Here is a 19,125-nt window from a genome sequence, read left to right as displayed (position 1 = left end):
GACCCCTGCGCGCCCCGGGTGCCCAGCATAATCCCGGGACCCCAGCGCACCCCGGGATCTCGGTTCTTGCCCAGGACCCCCGCGCGCCCCTGGACCCCGGCGCAGCTCCGGGACCCCCGCGCGTCCCAGGACCCCCGCACGCTCCCAGAACCCCGGGGCTCGGCCAACGGGGCTGAGCGCCTTGGTGAGGCGCCCCGCCCTAGAGGGTCCCCCTCTTCCAACAGACGGAGCCCCGCCCCAGAGAAACCCCCAGGTCCGGCAGGGACATTCAGCCACGCCCCAGAGGGCTTCCAGCATCCAGCGGCTGGAGCCCTGCGCTCCAGAGGAAACTCCGTGCCCAGCTGGGGGCTCCCCGCCCCGCTGAGGGGGAGCTGCCCAGGAGGGTCCCCCGCGCCCCGCGGGCCCCGGCAGGATGCACGCCGCCCTGGCGGGGCCGCTGCTCGCCGCCCTCCTCGCCACCGCCCGCGCCCGCCCGCAGCCCCCGGACGGAGGACAGTGCCGGCCGCCCGGATCGGTGAGCGAGCGCCTGCCCCGCCACTCTCCCGCCCGCCGGGGCACTCCAGCCCCGTGGGGACGATGGCTGGGTCCTGCCTTCCGCACCCACCGCAGCCCACCCGTTCCGCTACGCCCACTGGGCTCAGCCTCGGGCGCCCTTCCCTGGTTTCTGCCTGCCCGGCTGCAGCCTGGAGCCTGCGCCGAGATGGGCACTCCCTCTCTCCTGTCCCTTCTTCACTCGCTGCCGCTCTGGGGCTCTCCTCTTGACTTTTGGTCCTGCTCAGACGCTTCCTCGCTCTGTGCCCCTTCTTGACTCTCTTCTTTCTCACTTTTATCCCATCTTTACCCTTGTGGTCGCCTTGCCCACTCCTACCATTCCTTGCCCTTCTCTTCTCCGACTTCATCCGCCCTCTTGCTCTCCGGTTCACACCTCTGCCCCCTCCCAGGCTCCCCTCTCTCTCCCTGCCCTTCCCCTCTGACCTGGGGCGAACTTTCTCCCTGGTGCTGGTTCGGGCTTCTCTCTCCCTCTGCAGCCCAGGCCCTGGCACCTACTCTCTCCAAAATGCCCCTATTTCGTGAGAAGGGGGAGGATTTCAGAGGAGAGGACATGGCAATGCCAGGATGTGCTGGCCTAATATTTCCTTGGGGGTCGAGTAATTAATTACTGGTTCTTACAATTTTCCTTCCAGAACTAAGAATCCCTTGATTTCCCTCAGTATCCTTCCCTCTATGTGAAAATCAATGCTTTAATGGTAACCCTGAATTGGAGGCCCCGAGGCCAGGAAACAGTGCTATAGGGTCCTGCTGTTGGAGGTGTGCTGCCCTATTAGCAGGGAATTGGTTGACCTTGGGAAGGTGCACCTCAGGTGGCCTGCGTTGTGCAGAAACAGGGAGCTCGTTGGCTGGCTAGGCGCTCAGTCTATCTCCAGTACGCTGGGATTTACAGTTTTTGGTTGTTGGTAAAGTAAGGTACTGTTCCCCCATACCCACCCACGCTAACACATACATTTCATTTGTGCCAGAAGCAGGCAGAAAAATGTTATGAGTTGATCTAAAGCTTGCAAGTGGTGAGGGGGCACTGTAGGGGATTTTCTGGATGGAAAATGGCTTTGCCTAAGAGAAATGATAGTTCCCTTCTCATGCCCCTTACCCCTGGCCCTAGCCTGGATCTGGACAAACGGCCCTGTCTGTATGCCCCTCCTTCACCCCAACACACACACACACACACACACACACGTAGTCAGAGCTTAGGTCATAGAAAATGACAGAGAACTGGGGTTGGAGACCAGGTATACACTTTAGAGGAGGAGCCTGGAAAACACCCGGACTATATACATTTCTTGGGACTAGTTATAATGGGATCCTTGCCTCCCAAACCAGATACTGAGACTGGACTTGGCCTTGCAAGGCTTTAAAGCACTTTCTCATCTATGGTCTCAGCTGGCTGAGCGAAGTCGCTGACACCTCAGACCTGCCCTCCAAAAAGAAAACTGTATCCACCCTGATGAATGGGAAGTAGCTGTTTAAATAGGTATGCTATTTTTAATAGGTGTTCTGCTTTCAAAGTGCTCTTGGCATGTATCTCCTAATGGTTGGATTTAAAAGTTATATGACTTCCTCCCTTCTTGCCAGAGCAGGACTCTTGGTCCCCCTTTCCCCACCTTCCACATGAAACACCACCGGTGAAGGTTTGGCTTGGCCGAGCATGAATATTCTCAGGTGGTGTGGCAGTCCTTGGCACTCGCAGTGAAAGCTAATCATAATGAGAGCTTCCCTTCATTGCAGACTTCCTCTGTGCCTGGCACTGCTCTGAGGGCTTGGTATACTTACATTGTGTCTTTTAATCCTCCCAACAACCCTTGAGGTAGCTGCTTTCACTCTCATTTTACAGATGAAGAAACTGAGTCTGTGGGAAGTGAAGTCATTCGCTCAAGATCATACATTTAAGACAGGGCAAAGCTAGGATTTCAATGTGGGTCTGTGAGCTTCCGTGGCCCATGTAGGTCTCTGTCTCCTGTGATTACATCCCCCTGTAACTCCTCTGTGCCAACCCTGGCTCTACCTGTTGCCTCCGGCCTCACTGCCTTGCCTTTCCTCTCCCCCTGCAGCAGAGGGACCTGAACTCCTTCCTGTGGACTATTCGGCGTGACCCCCCGGCCTACCTATTTGGCACCATCCACGTCCCCTACACCCGCGTCTGGGACTTCATCCCAGACAACTCCAAGGCGGCCTTCCAGGCCAGCGCCCGTGTCTACTTTGAGCTGGACCTGACAGACCCCTACACCATCTCAGCGCTGGCCAGCTGCCAGCTGTTGCCACATGGAGAAAACCTGCAGGACGTGCTGCCCCGAGAGCTCTACTGGCGCCTGAAGCGCCACCTGGACTACGTGAAGCTGATGATGCCCTCGTGGATGACGCCTGCGCAGCGGGGCAAGGGGCTCTATGCCGACTACCTATTCAACGCCATCGCGGGCAACTGGGAGCGCAAGAGGCCCGTGTGGGTGATGCTCATGGTGAACTCGCTCACAGAGACGGACGTGCGCTCCCGGGGCGTGCCCGTGCTGGACCTCTACCTGGCCCAGCAGGCTGAGAAGATGAAGAAGAGCACAGGGGCTGTGGAGCGCGTGGAGGAGCAGTGCCACCCGCTCAACGGGCTCAACTTCTCCCAGGTAGGCACGCGGCGCCCCAGCCCGGAGCGCCAGCCCCTCGGCGCCTGGGTCCTCTTCTGTGTTTCCTCCTCTAGTGGGAAGCCAGAGCCAAGTCCTTTCCCGGGGGAGAGGTTTGTTTGGCTGCGGGGCAGCACTCTGGTTGCTTTGGTGGGAAAACCAGTGTATGCTAGCATTTGGGATAAGAGTTTGGGTGTTTGCTTTCATTTCAGCGGCGTTATGTGTTGGGGATATACACTCCCCACCTGCTGTGCTTGCCTGAGCAGAAAGAATTTCCCTCAGAGCATCAGAGTGATCAAAAACAAAAAGAGGGAGGCGCTGGCTTGCATCTGGCCTTCCCGAGGAGGCCCTGGAGGCTGTCGCGAAGCTGGTGTGTGTGTGCACAGTGCCACAGCGGCCGCGGCGTGCGTGTGTGGAGGAAGCAAAGGCAGGCCTGGCTCCGGGGCTGGGCTGACAGGGGGTCCCGGGGCCTGGCATCCACGGAGCACCGGTTTGCTGTTTAAGGTTAAGCACTGCCGGATTCCCTGGGTCTGTGCAGAGCTCCAGGCGACCCTCGGACTGCCTCCCGGAGGCTGGGAGAAAGTCAGCCAGAAGAGTTTTGGGGTTAATAATTTCAGAGAAGTGTGTTTGCTTAAAGGTTGACAGTTCTGATTTCTGAACCTCAGGAGTCGGGGCAGGGAGAAGGGAGGGGCTTAAGAGGTTTAAAGTCTCTGGCTGTCAGAGATCTGATCCAGCAAAATGTCATTAAAAGCCCCGTCTCCATGGGCAGAGGTCACTCGCTACTCACTGGCCCCAAACCTAACTCTGAGGCCATGGGAACAATGTGTTCACATCTGTGCCTTGAGAACGGGGCTGTCAGTCCTGGGATGGGGGTTCTTGCAAGGAGACCCCAAGATGGGACTTGGGCTGATACCCTAAGTGAGGCGTGGCCCAGAGATGTGCTCCCTGTTAGACAGCCCCGTAAAACTGGGCCAGAAAACCTACCAGTGGAATCAGACCTGCTTGCTGTTCCTGAGATGTTGCAAGCTCTTCACCAGGGAAACAGCAGCAGAAACCGATCCCCCTTCCGAGATCTCTGGCCTTTGTTTTTCCAGGGGAAATGCAATATCGTCCCCAGGGAGGTAAGAAGCCAGATTGATTTGCCGGCCAAATGAAAGGCGGGTTTGTCGGTTCTCCTGCTGGCTCTCCCATAATTGTGGAGTCCTTACCCAGAGGGCCCCGGTGGCAGGAATATTGGGGCAGTTAGTCACGCCCCGCAGGGTTCTGACTACGCCTGACTCCTTCTCCATGGGGGAAAATCCTGTGTATTCTCTGGCCCAGTGTTGATTCCTCTGAACATAGCGGCTTTCTCCCTCTGAAGTGACTTTTTCCTTGCCAGCCTCGGGAGCTGATATTATCTGTGTCGGGCGCCCCCGTGCTCAACGCCCATCTCATTTTGGAGGCAGGTTTGTGGGAGGCCTCTCTGCTCAGAGGCCTGTGTCTGGCCTCGATATCTTTTTTAGGTTGGGGAGGTGGGGAATCCACTATTACTCTCAACACCCTCTTTGTACCAACCACAGAGGAATCCGACGAGGGCTGAAGGGAGCACACAAACTCTCTGGTTAAACAGCCCCTGGCTTTAATCTGTCTCCCTTAAAACAACAAAACTATCTTTCTTCAGGGTCTGGAAACACTGCTGTTCAACCAAATGACGGCTTTGGTAGGTTGAAAACATTTGCTGGAAAGTGTGTGAGGTTATGTTTTAGGAAAAGTTCCTGAGAGCCATTCATCGGCCGGCAAGGAGGCTGCTGACAGTCCCCAAAGCCCATGTTTGAAGATCAAACAGACTCCAATCTCTGTTTCAAAAATGCACCCAGCCCGTCACCAGCCTGGGCCCGCTCTTCAAATTGTTCTTGGGTCCAGCTCCTCAGAAGGGCTGCAGACAGCAAGTCTCGAACAAAAGAAAACAGGACTCCTCTCAGTTCCCTAATCTACACACCCTTCACCACCTGCCAGAGTGTCCGACCACGCCAATTTGTCCTGTTATCATTTTGGAGGGAGGTGATGAAATCTCTCCTCCTTCCCCCTGGGCAGCCTTGGACTAACTGGAAAAGGTAGGATTCTGGAGCCTGGGCAGATGGGGTTGTTAGGGATCCCGAAACCCAAAGTCAGAAATGCAATAGCCTCCTCAGTAAAACTGCATGCACGCGTGCACAGTTTGATATGAACATCTGTGATGCATTATTGTACTGAAATATCTGTTAAGTGCATCAGATTTTTATTTTTTCTTTCCTCACAGCATTACTGTTATTGCAAAATATTTGGGGGGGGGCAGTGAGAAAAGAAGGTGGGAAAAATAAGGCTTAAAAGAGTGTTTTGTTAAGGCCTGGGATTTTAGTTTTAATGTTGGTGTTTAAAAAATTTTTATATATTTTTTTCCTAGGCAGAAATATCACATTTTTGCTTGTTAAGTGTAGAAAGCAAGCTTAAGTTTTGGGACTCCATGGGCTGAAGGAACCCCTGAAAAAGCTTCTCTCCCCCATGTACAGCTTAGAAGATCAGCTCCATTGTTAGGTTTTGATCTTTGATTTCAACATAAACTGAGGGTGCTAGACCCAACATCAGCCTGACTTTGCCAGGTGACCTTGGGCAAGTCAATTCCTCTCTCCCTGGGCCCTGTTTTCTCTGTCTGTGAAATGGGACCCGGGGATTAGGTCATCTGTCAAGCCCTTTCCAGCCCTGACACTCCATAGGACGGTTCTAATCAGTGCCACATGCCAGGCACCCTACAGGTGGCTCCACGTGCTTTCCCATTTCGTTGAATTCTCATAGCAACCCCATGGCTTCTAAGGTGGGTACCCAGAAAGGTCCAATGACTTGCCCTAGGTCACATGGCTGAGAAGGAACAGAGCCAGCCTGCCTGATTGTATAAGAAGGATGCACTCTCTCTGCCACCCCATACTGCTTCTCTAGACTTCCTCCTGTCAAGGAATCTGTTCTCCTCCTGTCATTCTTCCCTGAGTTCTTTCTTTTGTTTCTGTCTCCCCTCTAGGACTTGAGGTCTTACAAATATATTTCTTGGAAAATTTGTACTTGTAGAGAAATTATTTCCTTTGGCTGTGAGGCTGGAGTGGGTGTGGAGAAGGCGCTTCCTGTGAAGGTTTTCCTGATGTGTGGCGGGTAGCTCAGCATAGTGGGCTGGAGATAGGAGATTTGCTTACAGATTTGAGTCCCAGCGCTGAGACTAAAACCAACAACCTGTATGTAATCTTAGGCAAGACTTGGTGTCCCCATCTATCCAGTGGGGCAGTAGTTACCAGCCTTTTAAAGTTGAGCTGGGTTTGTGAGGCCGTGAGAAGATACTACCTGTGGGAGGTTGCTGAGAGGGTGAAATGAGTACCTGTGTGTTGGCTCTGTGCTTGGCCAGCTCCGGGGCGGAGGAAGAGGAAGGCTACGTGGGAAACAGCCCTCCCAGCAGCTGTATCCACTGTTCTTCCGTGTTAAACACAGTAAAGCTGGAGCATTAGGAGGTGGTGGTGAGCCCCTGCTCTTGGGGACCTGGGGATGCCTGAGCTTTGAGTCCAGATCTTATGCCAGGCTTGGGACCTGCAGATTTCTATCAGCTCTGCCTGCCACCTCCAGGGACTGGTACCGGCTGGTGCTACTTCTTCCTCTAGGGGGCCTAAGTCTTTCCCCACCCACCCCCTGTATGGTGGAGGCGCTGGAAGAGAAGACCTTGAAATTCTGTGGACAAGGACCCTGCCATTCTGTACTTTGCTGTGTTTTAACAAAGTAAACACACTGGCATTACCCATCCAGCGTGTGTAGCTCCGGAACATTAGGACATGCCTGCCAAATTCTACAAGCCCCTCGCTAGGGAGTTAGAAACCACAAAAACCATTTATTGAGCTTTGTCTCTGTACAGGGTGCTGCATTAGACCTCCTAAGTGCATTACCTCTAATCCTTATGGAGATGCTACAAGGTTTATTATTGTATCTATTTTAAAGATAATAAATTGAGACTTAAAAAGGTTAAGTCATTTGGCTGTGATTACACAGACAGGTCAAGTGGACTCAGGATTCAAACTCAGGTGTGTCCATTGCCAAAGCCTGTGCTTTTCAAGCATCTGAAAGAGGAATTGATTTTAATAGGTGACATTTCTGGTGAAGTGTGTGCGTGTGTGTGTGTGTGTGTGTGTGTTGGAGTGGGAGTAGGTCATCATTGCTTGTTGAAAAAATGAGAGAGAGAGAGAGAGAGAGAGATAATATATTGAAAAGTGCTGAAACAGATTTTCTCCCTGGCTTATAAATTGGATCAGAAGATGATTCTAAAATAGGGGTCCCCAAAGACATTCTGGATGCCAGCTGTCTCCTTAGAATGTGTCCCCAGCTTTCTGAGGGCCCACTGTGAAGACATCCCCCTACTCCTAATACAGGGTAAGCCTGCACAGTGAATAAAGAAAGGTCTCCTTGCTCCACAGTCAGAGCTCCGATATCTTCACCGTGGGGGGCCAGCAGGTATTGGCAAGTGCTCAGTAAATATTTGGAGAACGAATGCATTAATGAGCGAATGGTCAGAAACCATGATATGACCATCCCTAATTCCCTTCCACCATCCAGGACCATTGAAGGAATAAATATGTGAAGAAAGGTTGCGTAAGCCATGGTGAGGAGCCCCTTTCTTTAACTTCAATAGCTCCAGGCTTTCCTACAAGGTCACAAAAACGTCACAATCATCAGGTAATCAAATGTCAAAATCATCTATTTGAGCTGCCACAACCAAATACCTTATACTGGGTAATTCATAAACAGCAAAAATTTATAGCTCACTATTCTGGAGGCTGGGACGTCCAAGATCAAGATGCCTGCAGATTTGGTGCCTGGTGAGGTCCTGTTCTTCATAGATGGCACCTTCTATGTGTCTTCACTTGGCAGAAGGGGGAATACCTAATCCCACTCATGCAGGCAGAGCCCTTATGACTTAATCACCTCCCAGGGGCCCCACCTCTTCACACTATCATGTTGGCAGTTAGGTTTCAACATGTGAAGTTTGGAAGGACATATACATTCAGACCATAGCCTGGGTAGTTCACATCGAAAGCGGGCTCTAATCCTGACCCCACTACTACCTTGCCTGTGACTTTGGGCTGGTCCTCTCCTGGCCTAAGTTGTCCCCTTTGTCCCATGAGAACATTGGGCATGGCGATTTCCTGTGTCGGCCCAGTTCTGACTTCTGTGATGCTTATCTCTAGCTCCCATATCTTGGCGGGCTTGAGCCAGCCCACGCTGAGGTTTTGAGCCTGGGTTATCTGCCTTTGGGAGGTGCTGGCAAGCTTATCTTTGGCAGCCACTGCCGACACCCATTTGTCTGGAAGTCTGTTGGTTCTGGTGGGTAATCCTGCTGCCCATGTGCAGAGCAGAGAGCCCCAGCCCAGCTCTGGGTCCTCTCTCCTCCTCATACATTCAACCGGAGTGTCTCATTGTGTCAGGCCAGTGCAGGATCGGGAACAGAGACCTGGCAATGGCCTAGGTTTTGCCTGTGGAGAGTTCATTACCTGCGAGTGTGCATTGCTTTGAGAGGTGGATATTATTGGTCCTATCTTGCAGCTGTGGAAACTGAGGCACAGAGCAACTGAGTATTAGTCTCTCCTGTGTCCTGGTTCTCCACACTTCATACAGACACCCTGTTCTTCCTTTCTCTTCCTCTCGTCCTCTCCCACTTTTCAGAACCACTCTCTAATTTCCTGTCCTCCAAGAATGGCTATTCTTGAGTGCTCCAGCCCTGTCTGAGCCTCTGTGACAGCTCTGGAGCCCACAGCATTAGACCCCGCCCTGTGGCTTTGTCAGATCTATGTGCCCTCCTCAGAGTGGAGGGAGCAAGCCCTCCCCCAGGGCAGCTGGGCACCCCGGGAGGACCTCAGACCATGCTGAAACCTCTTCTCCCATAGTCACTCACAGAGAGAGAGCTCCTCAGTCTGATTAAACATGGGCTGGCCTTGTGTGTGCTGTGTGACCCCAGGAGCTGGACTGAGAAACAGGCCTCACCTTCCCCCTCTGCTTCTGCCACCTGCCACCCCCACTGTGTCTCCCACGCAGAGCCCTCTGTTTGGGAGTTGCTCAGCAAACGTCTGTCACATGGTATGGACGTCCCTCGGGTAACCCCCTAGCAGTGATCCCTAAGCAGGTGTATATTCAGATTCTTTCTGGTCCCAGGCGGCTGTTTGTGAAGAGCCCCTGCGGGCATGGCAAGCCCTGTCCATCCCCTCTCTATGACCTGGGTCCTCAGACCCTAACATTGACTATATTATCTGGATGTGGGAGGAAATCTCCGAAGCAGGAGCACAGGATGGCTTAGGCACCTCTGTCAAAGGAGAGTGAGGCCCTAAAGCCAGAGGTGACCAAGATGTCATGAAATATTCTAGTCTCCGAATCAGAAGTTCACAGCAAGAAAAATTCCAGGTTCAGAGAATCTTCAACCATAAGCCCAAACTCTGAGGCTCAAGGAGTCTAAGAATGGCAAAATCTTAGAACATCAGGCTCAGAGGCATTTTTGGACTAGAAGAATCTTCACGTCATGCAACCGTAGCCTCTTCGCTTTGAAGAATTTTCAGCTCATAGACACAGACTTCTAATATCTTAGAGTTGGAAGGGCCAATTCTCAAGAACTCCTAAGAAGCCCCATCTGCAAACGCGATGTCTGATCTCCTTCCCCCAACCCGCCCTCCAATCCCAGGCCAGAGGAAGAAAGCCTGACCGGCAAAGCACTTTCTGACGGAGATAAAAATGGGAGCGTGCCTTTGTTAATAGTTCCCATTTGGACATCTCTCAAAGCCAGGAAGAGGTCGCCTGGTAATGCAGCTTTCCTAGGGAGGAAACTGAAGAATGCCGGCAAGCGCCGCAGCCTGCCAGCCGAGCTGCTGACGTTCGTTTCCCCTCGAGTTTGCTTCTAAATATTATCCACTTCACTCCCTTTTATCTCCCATCACTGGCTCTCTGTCCGCCCACTTAATCCACAGGCAGCCGGTGGCCCAGCCTTCAGCTCTGCTAAGCGGCTGCCAAGCCGTCTCGCCGAGCTCCTCCAGGATCCGCAGGCTGTTAAATCTGTGCAGTATATCCGCTGGAACACCAAACTGTTGCCCCAAGCTTGGAAACACTGTTGCTTGTACTAGGCCCCCTCCCTCTCGAGGAATTTCCTTCTTTTCTATTCTATTTCTGAATCCTGAGATTTTTCAAGGCTCAGCTCAAAGCTGTACCTCCTTCAGGAAGTCTTCCTAGAATGCTCCCAGGTCCAATCTACTCAGGAAGACTTGGTCAAAAGCTTTCATAAACGACCCAGCCACTTATATTTTTTCCCTCCGTGGAATTCTTTATGGCATTTTATGACATTCTTTCAGCACTCATATTATTTTACTTTATCATTATTACTTAGGCAGTCTTTTCTTTCCTGATTCAAACCTAGCTCAAAATGTGCTCACAACTGATTACAAAATTAGGCTGAATGTGCTCCAGTTCTGAAGTTAGGGCTTTGTGGTGTATTCTGTGGTTGGGGTGTTGGCAATTCTGGATGCTAAAAAGGGTCCATGTCTTGGCCTCTGTATTCAAAGAAACCTCTTAGACTTTCCACCTGAGACACGTTCAGTTCTGTTTAGTACTGTTGCTGGACCATTTGGTCAGGACTTTATAACATCCACAGGTCCCTGTTGGATTTATTACTCTCCATCCTGGCATATTTCGTTGTTTTCTCTTTTTCATCTGTTACTTGCAAACAAAGGTCTCCTTTTTTCTCTTCTTTACTACGCAGAACACATGTGATCCTCTCTAGGCGTACTCCAACAGCCCCCACTATTTTCATTTTAAAATGCTTAATTTTATCCTTCACTAGCTATCTTGGTTTTTGGGCTCCAGTGATGCTGGGCTGTACGATTTCTCCCTCCCTCTGTCTCACATACGATGATGGTCATGCCTCCATGCATTTATGCTGTTCTTTCTCCCCGAGAGCCCCTTCCTAGTTTTTATCGTCTGGCTAATTCTTGCTCCTCTGGATTGGTAAGGGTCCCTGAGGACTGTGCATGTTAAAAGCTTGGGCTTTTCAAACAAATACCACTTTGTAACAAGACTTTTGTCCATGGTCATCAGATTGGACTGTCCCCTGTGGGCTGATACCACTTGATCATAACTCAGTGGTTTGAGTTTAGATGCAACAATATGATTGGCTTTTAGCACTGTGTGTTGAAGGGACTGGTGTGTGAACTGTACTTGGGCCACAGTGAATGCCTGGCTACCCCGGGAAAGAGCCAGGAGGCCATCAGACTAGGCCCCTCAAGGTCTGGGCCTTGGGGCCATCTTTGAGGGACAGCCGAGGGCCTTAGGACAAGTGCAGTCTCTGCATTTGCACCTGCTGCTAGGTTCTCCGGCCCGACTTAGGCCAGGTGGTTTCCTTGGGGGAATCTAGGGCTTTCAGATCAGCACCTGACCACTGTCCCCTCCCCTGCAGGCAGTGCAAGTATTCCCTGCCACAGTTGCTGAGACCTTGTCACCTTTCATTCCTGGGATTCTCCCTTTTCTTCACATTGGGTCAGAAAGGGCAGCAGGAAGCATTAAAATTTACTTTCTGTTTGCTCTTACCCTGTGAGCCTGTGTTCTCTGCGTAAAGCTGCCTCCCACCTCCCTTATTCAGAGGAACATCCTGATCTGATTCTACCTCTGGGACCAAAAGTCAGTGTTTAAATACATTGACACATCGTCGCGCACACTCAGTCGAGGAATCTGCTCCACTGGAAAGCCTCTTGGCATCGGCCTGCAGTGGCTCCTTCAGTGCCCAGATTCAGTGCACTTATCAGGAGTATAAGTAACCTCAGGAGAGTTACAAACCTGCCTCTGCCTCAGTTTCCTCATGTCAACTTAATAGGATTGCTGTGAGGATTAATGTAATGTCCCATAGTACAATGCCAGACATACGAATGCCCAGTAAATACTAGCTCATAGTTGTTTCATTTTTAAAATATCATTATATAATTTTTCAAGAAATGTTTTTTAGTTCCTGCTGTGTGCCAGACACAGGGTATGTGCTGGAGATGGCAAAGTGAGCAAGGGTGATAATGCTGTTGCCCAGGTGCTTGCTTCCTGGGTAGTGGGGGGGACGGGCATACATCTTACCATGCAGCGGGGTGAGGGGCGCTGTGGCAGGTCATGTGGTGTGTTGTGGGAGTACAGTTTCCTCAGCCTCCAGGAGATCCAGGAAGGCTTCCTGGAGGAAGCCCAGGTGAAGCCAGATCGGAAGGGGTAAAAAGCTAGAAAGGCTGCAGAGTTGTAGGCTCAGGAGGCTGGAGGGCCCAGCCTGGAGGCCAGAGTGTAGGTGGTGCTTCTGGGGGTTGTCTGCGGTTCAGCTTGGCCCCTCGCTGCGTGGACTGCGGCTGGAGAGAGTCCCGGCTGAGGAGGCCGCCTGCTGGTGTCTGCCCACCTCCGGCTCAGCGCGACGCTCCTGTGGGCGGTGCGCACAGGCATGCCCGAGGTGCCCGTGTCGCGTCTCGCTTCGTGCGCGGCGCGCTTGGCCGCGGGGCCGAGGGTCCGCCTTTCTGGACCGGCTTCCACGCGCACAAGTGCACGTTTCCTAACATTGCTGTGGCCGGGCGGCCGCGGATCCTTGGCCAGGCGGCCGCGGCGACACCGGCGGGGCCAGGCAGGCAGGCACCTCCGGAGGAGAGGAGGAGACGCGTCTGCGCTGCCTGGCCAGCTCTGTCCCGGGAGCCACGGTGCAAAGATAAAAGGCCAGGCCTTTTTTTTTTTTCCTCTTCCCTCTCGTCTTCTGTTTAAAGGATTTACCTCCTTCCTCCCTGTTAAGGTTATTTAAAGTTTCCTGGCCAGTGTTATCTCCGGGGGCTTAATGTGCCTCCAGGGCCCTTAGTAATTTAAGCCTTGGGTCCCATTTGAAAGTCCCTTTTAGAGAGAAAGATATAGGCGGAGAAAGCCTTTTGGAAATCTGTATAGCTCATCTTTTAGCTTTAGTTCACTCCTGAGCTGCTTGGCCTTGAGTTTGTGAAGAGACAAAAGCCTAATTGCCAATGATTATTCCAACCATTTGCATTTAGCTTTGCAATTTCCAGAGGCTTTTCTCTGGTCCTCCATGAGGACACCAAGAAGGGGGCTACACCCATTTCCTGGCCTCTCGGGTTTTTTTGTATGTTTGTTTTCTTTTCTTTCTTTCTTTTTTTTTTTTTTTTTTTTTGCTAGTATAGTTACTGAGCTCTGAAGGGGACTGGATTTGCTCCTGGTCACTCAGACTGCCAGGTGTTCAGACTCCTATTGGCCCCCTGTCTCTAGCTGGGTGGCTGTAGCATCCACTGGATTATGCAGAGCACAGGCTCTGTATTGGGGCTAGGATACTGTGGATGGGTAAACTGAGGCACTTTGGGACATCCATGGTTAACAATGTTCTGTCATTGTGCTTGACCTTGACTGTGACATTTAGTTGACCCTGCACTAGAGAACCCGCATGCTGAGGCCTGCTGGTGGTTTTGCAGGTAATTTTATTTTGTTTTGCTTCCATCCCCCCAGTTTTGGGAGAGGGTGGTGAGAAAGGAATGCTGGCTTTTTGATGGAGATGGCTTTGAAAGGGACCTAGCAGGTTGAATAGGATTTGGGGCCCTGGGGATGGAAGTGGAAAGGGCAGCTCCTAGGGGACTGTTACCAGGAGTGCCAGAATGGGGAAAATGTGGAGGGCATGGAAAAAAAGCCTTTCTACCCCTCCTTCCTTGGGCCTTATTCTTTCCCTCTGCTTTCCAGCCCCCAAGAGAGCTGTTGTTATTTAGTGCCTATTATGTGCTGTGCCTTGGGTTTATCACAGTAAATTCCTAAAACAATCCTGAAAGGTAAGCATTATTTTCCCTATTTTGAGGAAATTGAGGCTAAGCACTTTGTGCAAAATGATGGAGCCGGATTTCTACTTAGATCTTTTGATACCTTAAGAAAGAAACTGAACTGGGGTTAGAAATCCAGCTCCTCCACTTTGGCTGGGTGTCTGGATGACTGAGCATCTGTTTCCAGATCTGAAAAAAGGGGGCTCACAGTGGTATTTCGCCCCTGGGTTGTTGTGAGGTGTAGATGAGGTAATGCACACAAGCCACATAGCTGAGTGCCTGGCACACTGGTAAGAGGTAAGGAATTTAGCTGTGGTGGCCTAAGTAGTGGTCATTTTAATTATCATTGTTGGCCCATTTCTACAATGGCTGTGTCTTGAGGTGAAGCCCATCCGGTACAAAAAGATGGTTCTTGATCCCTAATTTCCCACACACTGAGCACCATCCACAGCCGGGGTGGGTTGCTGGTTGGCTTGACTGGAACTCTGTGGTCTGACCACCCAGACCACCGTCATATGTTCTGACCGTCTGCAGAGTGTGATATCTGACCGTATGCATAATGGGCTCAGCTTCCCTGTGATCTCCCCCTGTTCCCTGGAGTGGGGACACACAAAAAGGGGCATTGAAAAGTTGAGGCTGGATACCCGGGATTGAGGCCCAGCTCTGCCACGGGTGTGGTCTGTGACCGGGGGCTCACTCTTCTGGAAGTGTCCTTTTCCTCCACTACTCAGATAGGTTGGATGTTAGTAGCAGAAACTCGGATTTATTGGGAGAATGGAATGAGATAAAGCCTAGGAAGGACTTTATTAGTCATCAAGTGCTCTGTGCTCTGAGTGATATTAGGTGTGCCTATGGATTTCCTCTCCCAAACAGAAATACCCTGTAAACACTTAGTGAACTGAATTAGTTATTGTTAAACTGTTCATCTATGCGTTTATTCATTCATTTGTTTGCCAAACACTGCTGAGAACTACCATCGTGCCAGGCTCAGTTCCAGGTTCCGGGGGGAAGCTGCTGGGGAAGGGAGGGGTGAAAGAGACCCAAGAGAGGTACCTCACTGCAGTACCAAGAGTGATTTTGAGTCCTTTGTGGGCACTGCCCCACTTCATCCTCACAACAGTCTCTCAGGTACATTCGAGGCCCAGGGGAGTAGTTCACTTGCCTGGGGTCACACAGCCAATGGGTAGAGGATCTGGAGTTTAAAGCAAGAAAGTCTGGCTGCAGAGCCTGTGCTCTCAACCTCTCTGCATCTAATGAAAAGAGGAGATGTGACCCAGAGGAGATGGAAGAGCTAGTGGAATAGCTCCTCTTCTGAGACTGGAGGTGTGAAAGGTAATGAGTTGGGAGGGGACAGGGACAGGGAATTGAGAGAATTCTGGGGTTTCCTCCTGAGAAAGCAGAGGATGAGGTAGTCTGTTTGCCAGGAGCTAGGCTGGGGAGGGGCTGTAAGGAGAGAGACTGTGCTGGGAGTTGAGAGCAGAAGCTGACCTTGGCAGGTGAAGGGATGGCAGGGCCGGCTGGGGGCCCAACAGACGTACAGGTGGCAAATTTGTTAAGAGCACCTGTCTGGATGGCTGGGATGCTTCTCTGCAGAGCTCTCTAGTGTGGGAGCGGGAGTGGGGAAATGTCATGGAGGGCCACCCCCAAGTCCCCAGACCTGAGGAATCCCTGCTCAGTTTGCCATAGTACCTGGACAGAATGTCAGTTCCTATCATCCAGTCCACTGTGGTGCTGTTGAGCACTGACTTCTGAGGCCCCCATCCCCCTGGCAGCTGGGGCTTTGCAGGGCCTCGGGTCACCTGGAGGTCCTGTGGATGCTGCCAGCTGGATGAGCCTGCGTCCTTGCTGTCCAGTTCTCTTTGCTGTTGCAGATCTGAATTGTATACAGTAGACAGGCCTCCCTCCTTACGGGTACCTGGCTTGGCTTTAGTGTAACGCCATCTGAGCTCAGTATTGAAGAACACCTGGGGTGTTCTTCGGGTTCACAGGGGCACACGTAGGGGGGATGCTGATGGTGCCGTCGATGCAGACTGGGAGGACGTCATTATTCACACTACTCACGTGGGGAGAGCACTGGCGGGAGGTGTGGGGAGACTGGGCAATTGCCATAGGGCACACAGGGCTACACCATCGAAGCCTCACAAGTCATGGTAAGAAGCTTGGGCTTGATCCTGGCTGCACTGGGGGGCCATTGTCCCCCACGCGTGTGTTCTGCAATTCAGAATTTCTTCTGGTTAATACGTGGCTCACTCATTCATTCCTTTGTTGGTCAAACTGGAACACGTCGCCCAGGCTTGCCTGTACCCTCTCCAGCTTCTCGGCTTGGGACTGGAGCTGCCCTGGGAGAGTCTTCTCCTTGTCGGGTCCAGAAGCTCCCACTGCTGAGCCAGGGAAATGGGAGTCCCAGCTTCTGGAACAGGAACTCAGGGACGCATTTTCTCTTAGAAACTAGATTGGAAAAGTGGTCTGGCAGCCAAATGAGACCAGAGTAGTTATATATTACAAGGCATTTTGTGCAGGAGCCTAAGACCCTGACCACCATTTCTGACATAACTGCATTTTGTGTGACTTATTTGATGGCAGAGGATTCTAGCTGTTCAAAGTGGGGGTAGAGTGAGACAGGTGGTTCCTGGATGCTCCCCCAGCAGAAGTGGGGGATGGGAGGATCTTTGGTCTGTAAGTAGTGAGAGTACTGGTTTGGGAGTCCAGCAGCGTGAGCCAGGGCAGGGCCCTCCCCTTTCTGCGCCCCTTCGTGGGTGTGAGATTGGTTGGTAAACCATAAACCGCAGCCCTGCTGCTGCAAAGCCACTTTCTAAGCTGGCTCTGACCTCATCGGAAAGTGGCATTTTAAATTTTATTGTCTTTTATATGTTAACACATCTGTATCCTCCATTAGATTAAAGTTCTTTGAGGGCAGCAACCTCATCTAATGAATCTGGGTTTCCCTGGGGCCTGGCTTCAAGTACACACTCAAGGATTCTGTGTGCGGCTGTAAAATTATCAGCCATACCTTTGCATCGTGGCCTGAGTAGCCGGGTGGAACACAAGAGTCCTCAAACCCCGCCCCCATTGTTCCCAGGTTTCTAGGTGTTTGGTTCCAGGAGCTCAAGCATCTAGGCAGCCACCTGCATTTCCCACTGCAGCCCCCCGGTGTTCTGGCTTTGGGTGACTGTGACCACTGAGACCCTTCTCACCCTTGTGCTCTGACCACCTCTTTGGGACCATGGTATCTCACTAATCCTTCATTACCAAAGGGGTCCTAAGACCTTTGACTGGGCCACCCTATGGGTAGGAGCTGCTTCTCTTTGGATTGGAGGAATCTTCCCAGCTCTTCCCCACAACTTTCTTCCTTACGCGTCTGTGTTTTTTCCAGGGCACGAATCAGAGCTTCTGTTTGCTGGTCATTCCGTGATCCTCACACAATATAAATGAAAGCTGCTAAAACCAATAAATTCAAACCATGTGTGGGGCCCTGGGGAGGAGCTGGGACGTCAGAGGACTGCAATGTGAGGTGGCATCAGCTCTGACGGCACCCGAGCTGATTTGTATATGAGAAAAGTAAATATTCAAAGCCATAAACAGCCTTGGGTCTCTCATCATCGCTGGGATTCAAAGGCATTTAATAGGAACACACACTCTCTGTCTCATGTAAACAAAGCGAGATTCTCTGTGTGTGCTGACCTAAATTCTGCGTTTTCATCTTTGGGAAAGCCAGCCAGTCATTCGAGTCAGGATACCGCAGGCAGTCTGAGCCTTTGTTGGGTTGCCTTGTTTCTGGTTTTGGCAGCTAGTCTAGCACATTTGCTTTGCAAAGGGCTACCTCCTCATCTCTCCTTGGTCTTAGAGCAATCCTAGGTGGTTGTCTTAGTCTGTTCATGCTGCTGTAACAAAATACTATAAATTGGGTAGGTTGTAAATAACAGAAATTTGTTTCTCACAGTTCTGGAGGCTGGGAAGTCCAAGATCAAGGTACTAGCAGATTCAGTGTCTGGTGAGGGCCAGCTTTCTGGTGCATAGATGGTGCCTTTTCACTCTGTCTTTGCATGGCGGAAGGAGAGAACTCTGGTCTTTTCAGTGCCTTAGAAGAAGACTAATCCCATTTGTGAGGGCTTCACCGTCATGACCTAATCACCTCCCAAAGGCCCAGCTCCTATTACCATCACACTGAGGATTAAGTTTCAACATATGGATTTTGGAGGGGGACACAATTTGGGAGGCAATTTTGTGAGTGTCCACCAATTGTAGACATTCAGATCATAGCAGTGGTGAATGGAATGAGATGGCCATTCCCACCCTTATACAAATGAGGCACATATCACACATACAATCAGGACCAAACCAGGACATCTCCCTTCTCTTCTACTTTAGAACCCTCTAGCTGTCATTTCCTCTTCCTGTGAATGGTCCTTCTGTTCTGCCTAACTCAGAATCCCAGAGGCATCCTTAGCAACTTCCCCTCATTTCCTCTCCCCTTCAGCATCTCCTGGAGCCTGTCCCCCTTCTTGGTTTCTGCTTGCTGTGTTTCTTCATCTAGACCATTCTTGTGTTCAGGAAAGAGCCCCAGGGAAGGAGCTAGGCAGTCCTAGGTTTGGGATTCTGGTTTCTCTGGCTGCCAACTGTATGACTTCCAGCAAGTTTCTTCTTTGAGCACCTCAGTTTTCACATCTGTAAAGTGGGGATAAGAATACCTGTCTGCTTAGGATGGTTGCGAGAGCAGATGGAGCTCAAGCGTGTGAAAGTGCCCAGCCTGCTCAGTGGCGGGTGGTTTGCTCCACCCCACTCTCCTTCAGCCCCAGACCCTTCACGTGGCCTCCTAACTTTCCTATTAAGAATAGATTAACCCTTAAAATTACATGGAACTAAATACACCATGCACACACATGCGTCAATGACTGCGTGTAAAACTGGTGAAACCTGAATCACGTGAGTGGATTGTTATCAACATCAATTTCCTGGTTTTGATAGTGTACTATAGTTATGTAAGACGTTACCATTGAGGGGAACTGGGTGAAGGGTATTGTTTCTCATAATTGCCTGTGAATCTATGGTTATCTTAAAATAAAAAGTTTAATTAAAACAATGGATTAAGCTTCCCCACACCCTCACTCACTCACTCATTCATTCTTCTG

At 51.2% G+C, this 19,125-nt stretch overlaps 1 protein-coding gene across 1 annotated transcript in view; it reads left to right on the top strand.

Annotated features, from left to right (window-relative positions):
• Nucleotides 1-412: 412 nt before the first annotated feature.
• The window catches only part of TRABD2B (TraB domain containing 2B), a 216,987-nt gene continuing 198,274 nt past the window's right edge, over nucleotides 413-19,125 (top strand). The window contains exons 1-2 of the mRNA XM_069477899.1: nucleotides 413-514; nucleotides 2,604-3,164. Coding sequence (XP_069334000.1) covers nucleotides 413-514; nucleotides 2,604-3,164 — 663 coding nt within the window. The remainder of the gene's footprint in view (nucleotides 515-2,603; nucleotides 3,165-19,125) is intronic.

This window comes from Eulemur rufifrons, chromosome 8 (assembly GCF_041146395.1).
Source record: "Eulemur rufifrons isolate Redbay chromosome 8, OSU_ERuf_1, whole genome shotgun sequence".
In the NCBI taxonomy this organism is placed as follows: Eukaryota; Metazoa; Chordata; class Mammalia; order Primates; family Lemuridae; genus Eulemur; species Eulemur rufifrons.
The sequence above is the reverse complement of the archived record's forward strand: the minus strand, read 5'-3'. Positions and strand labels throughout refer to the sequence as shown.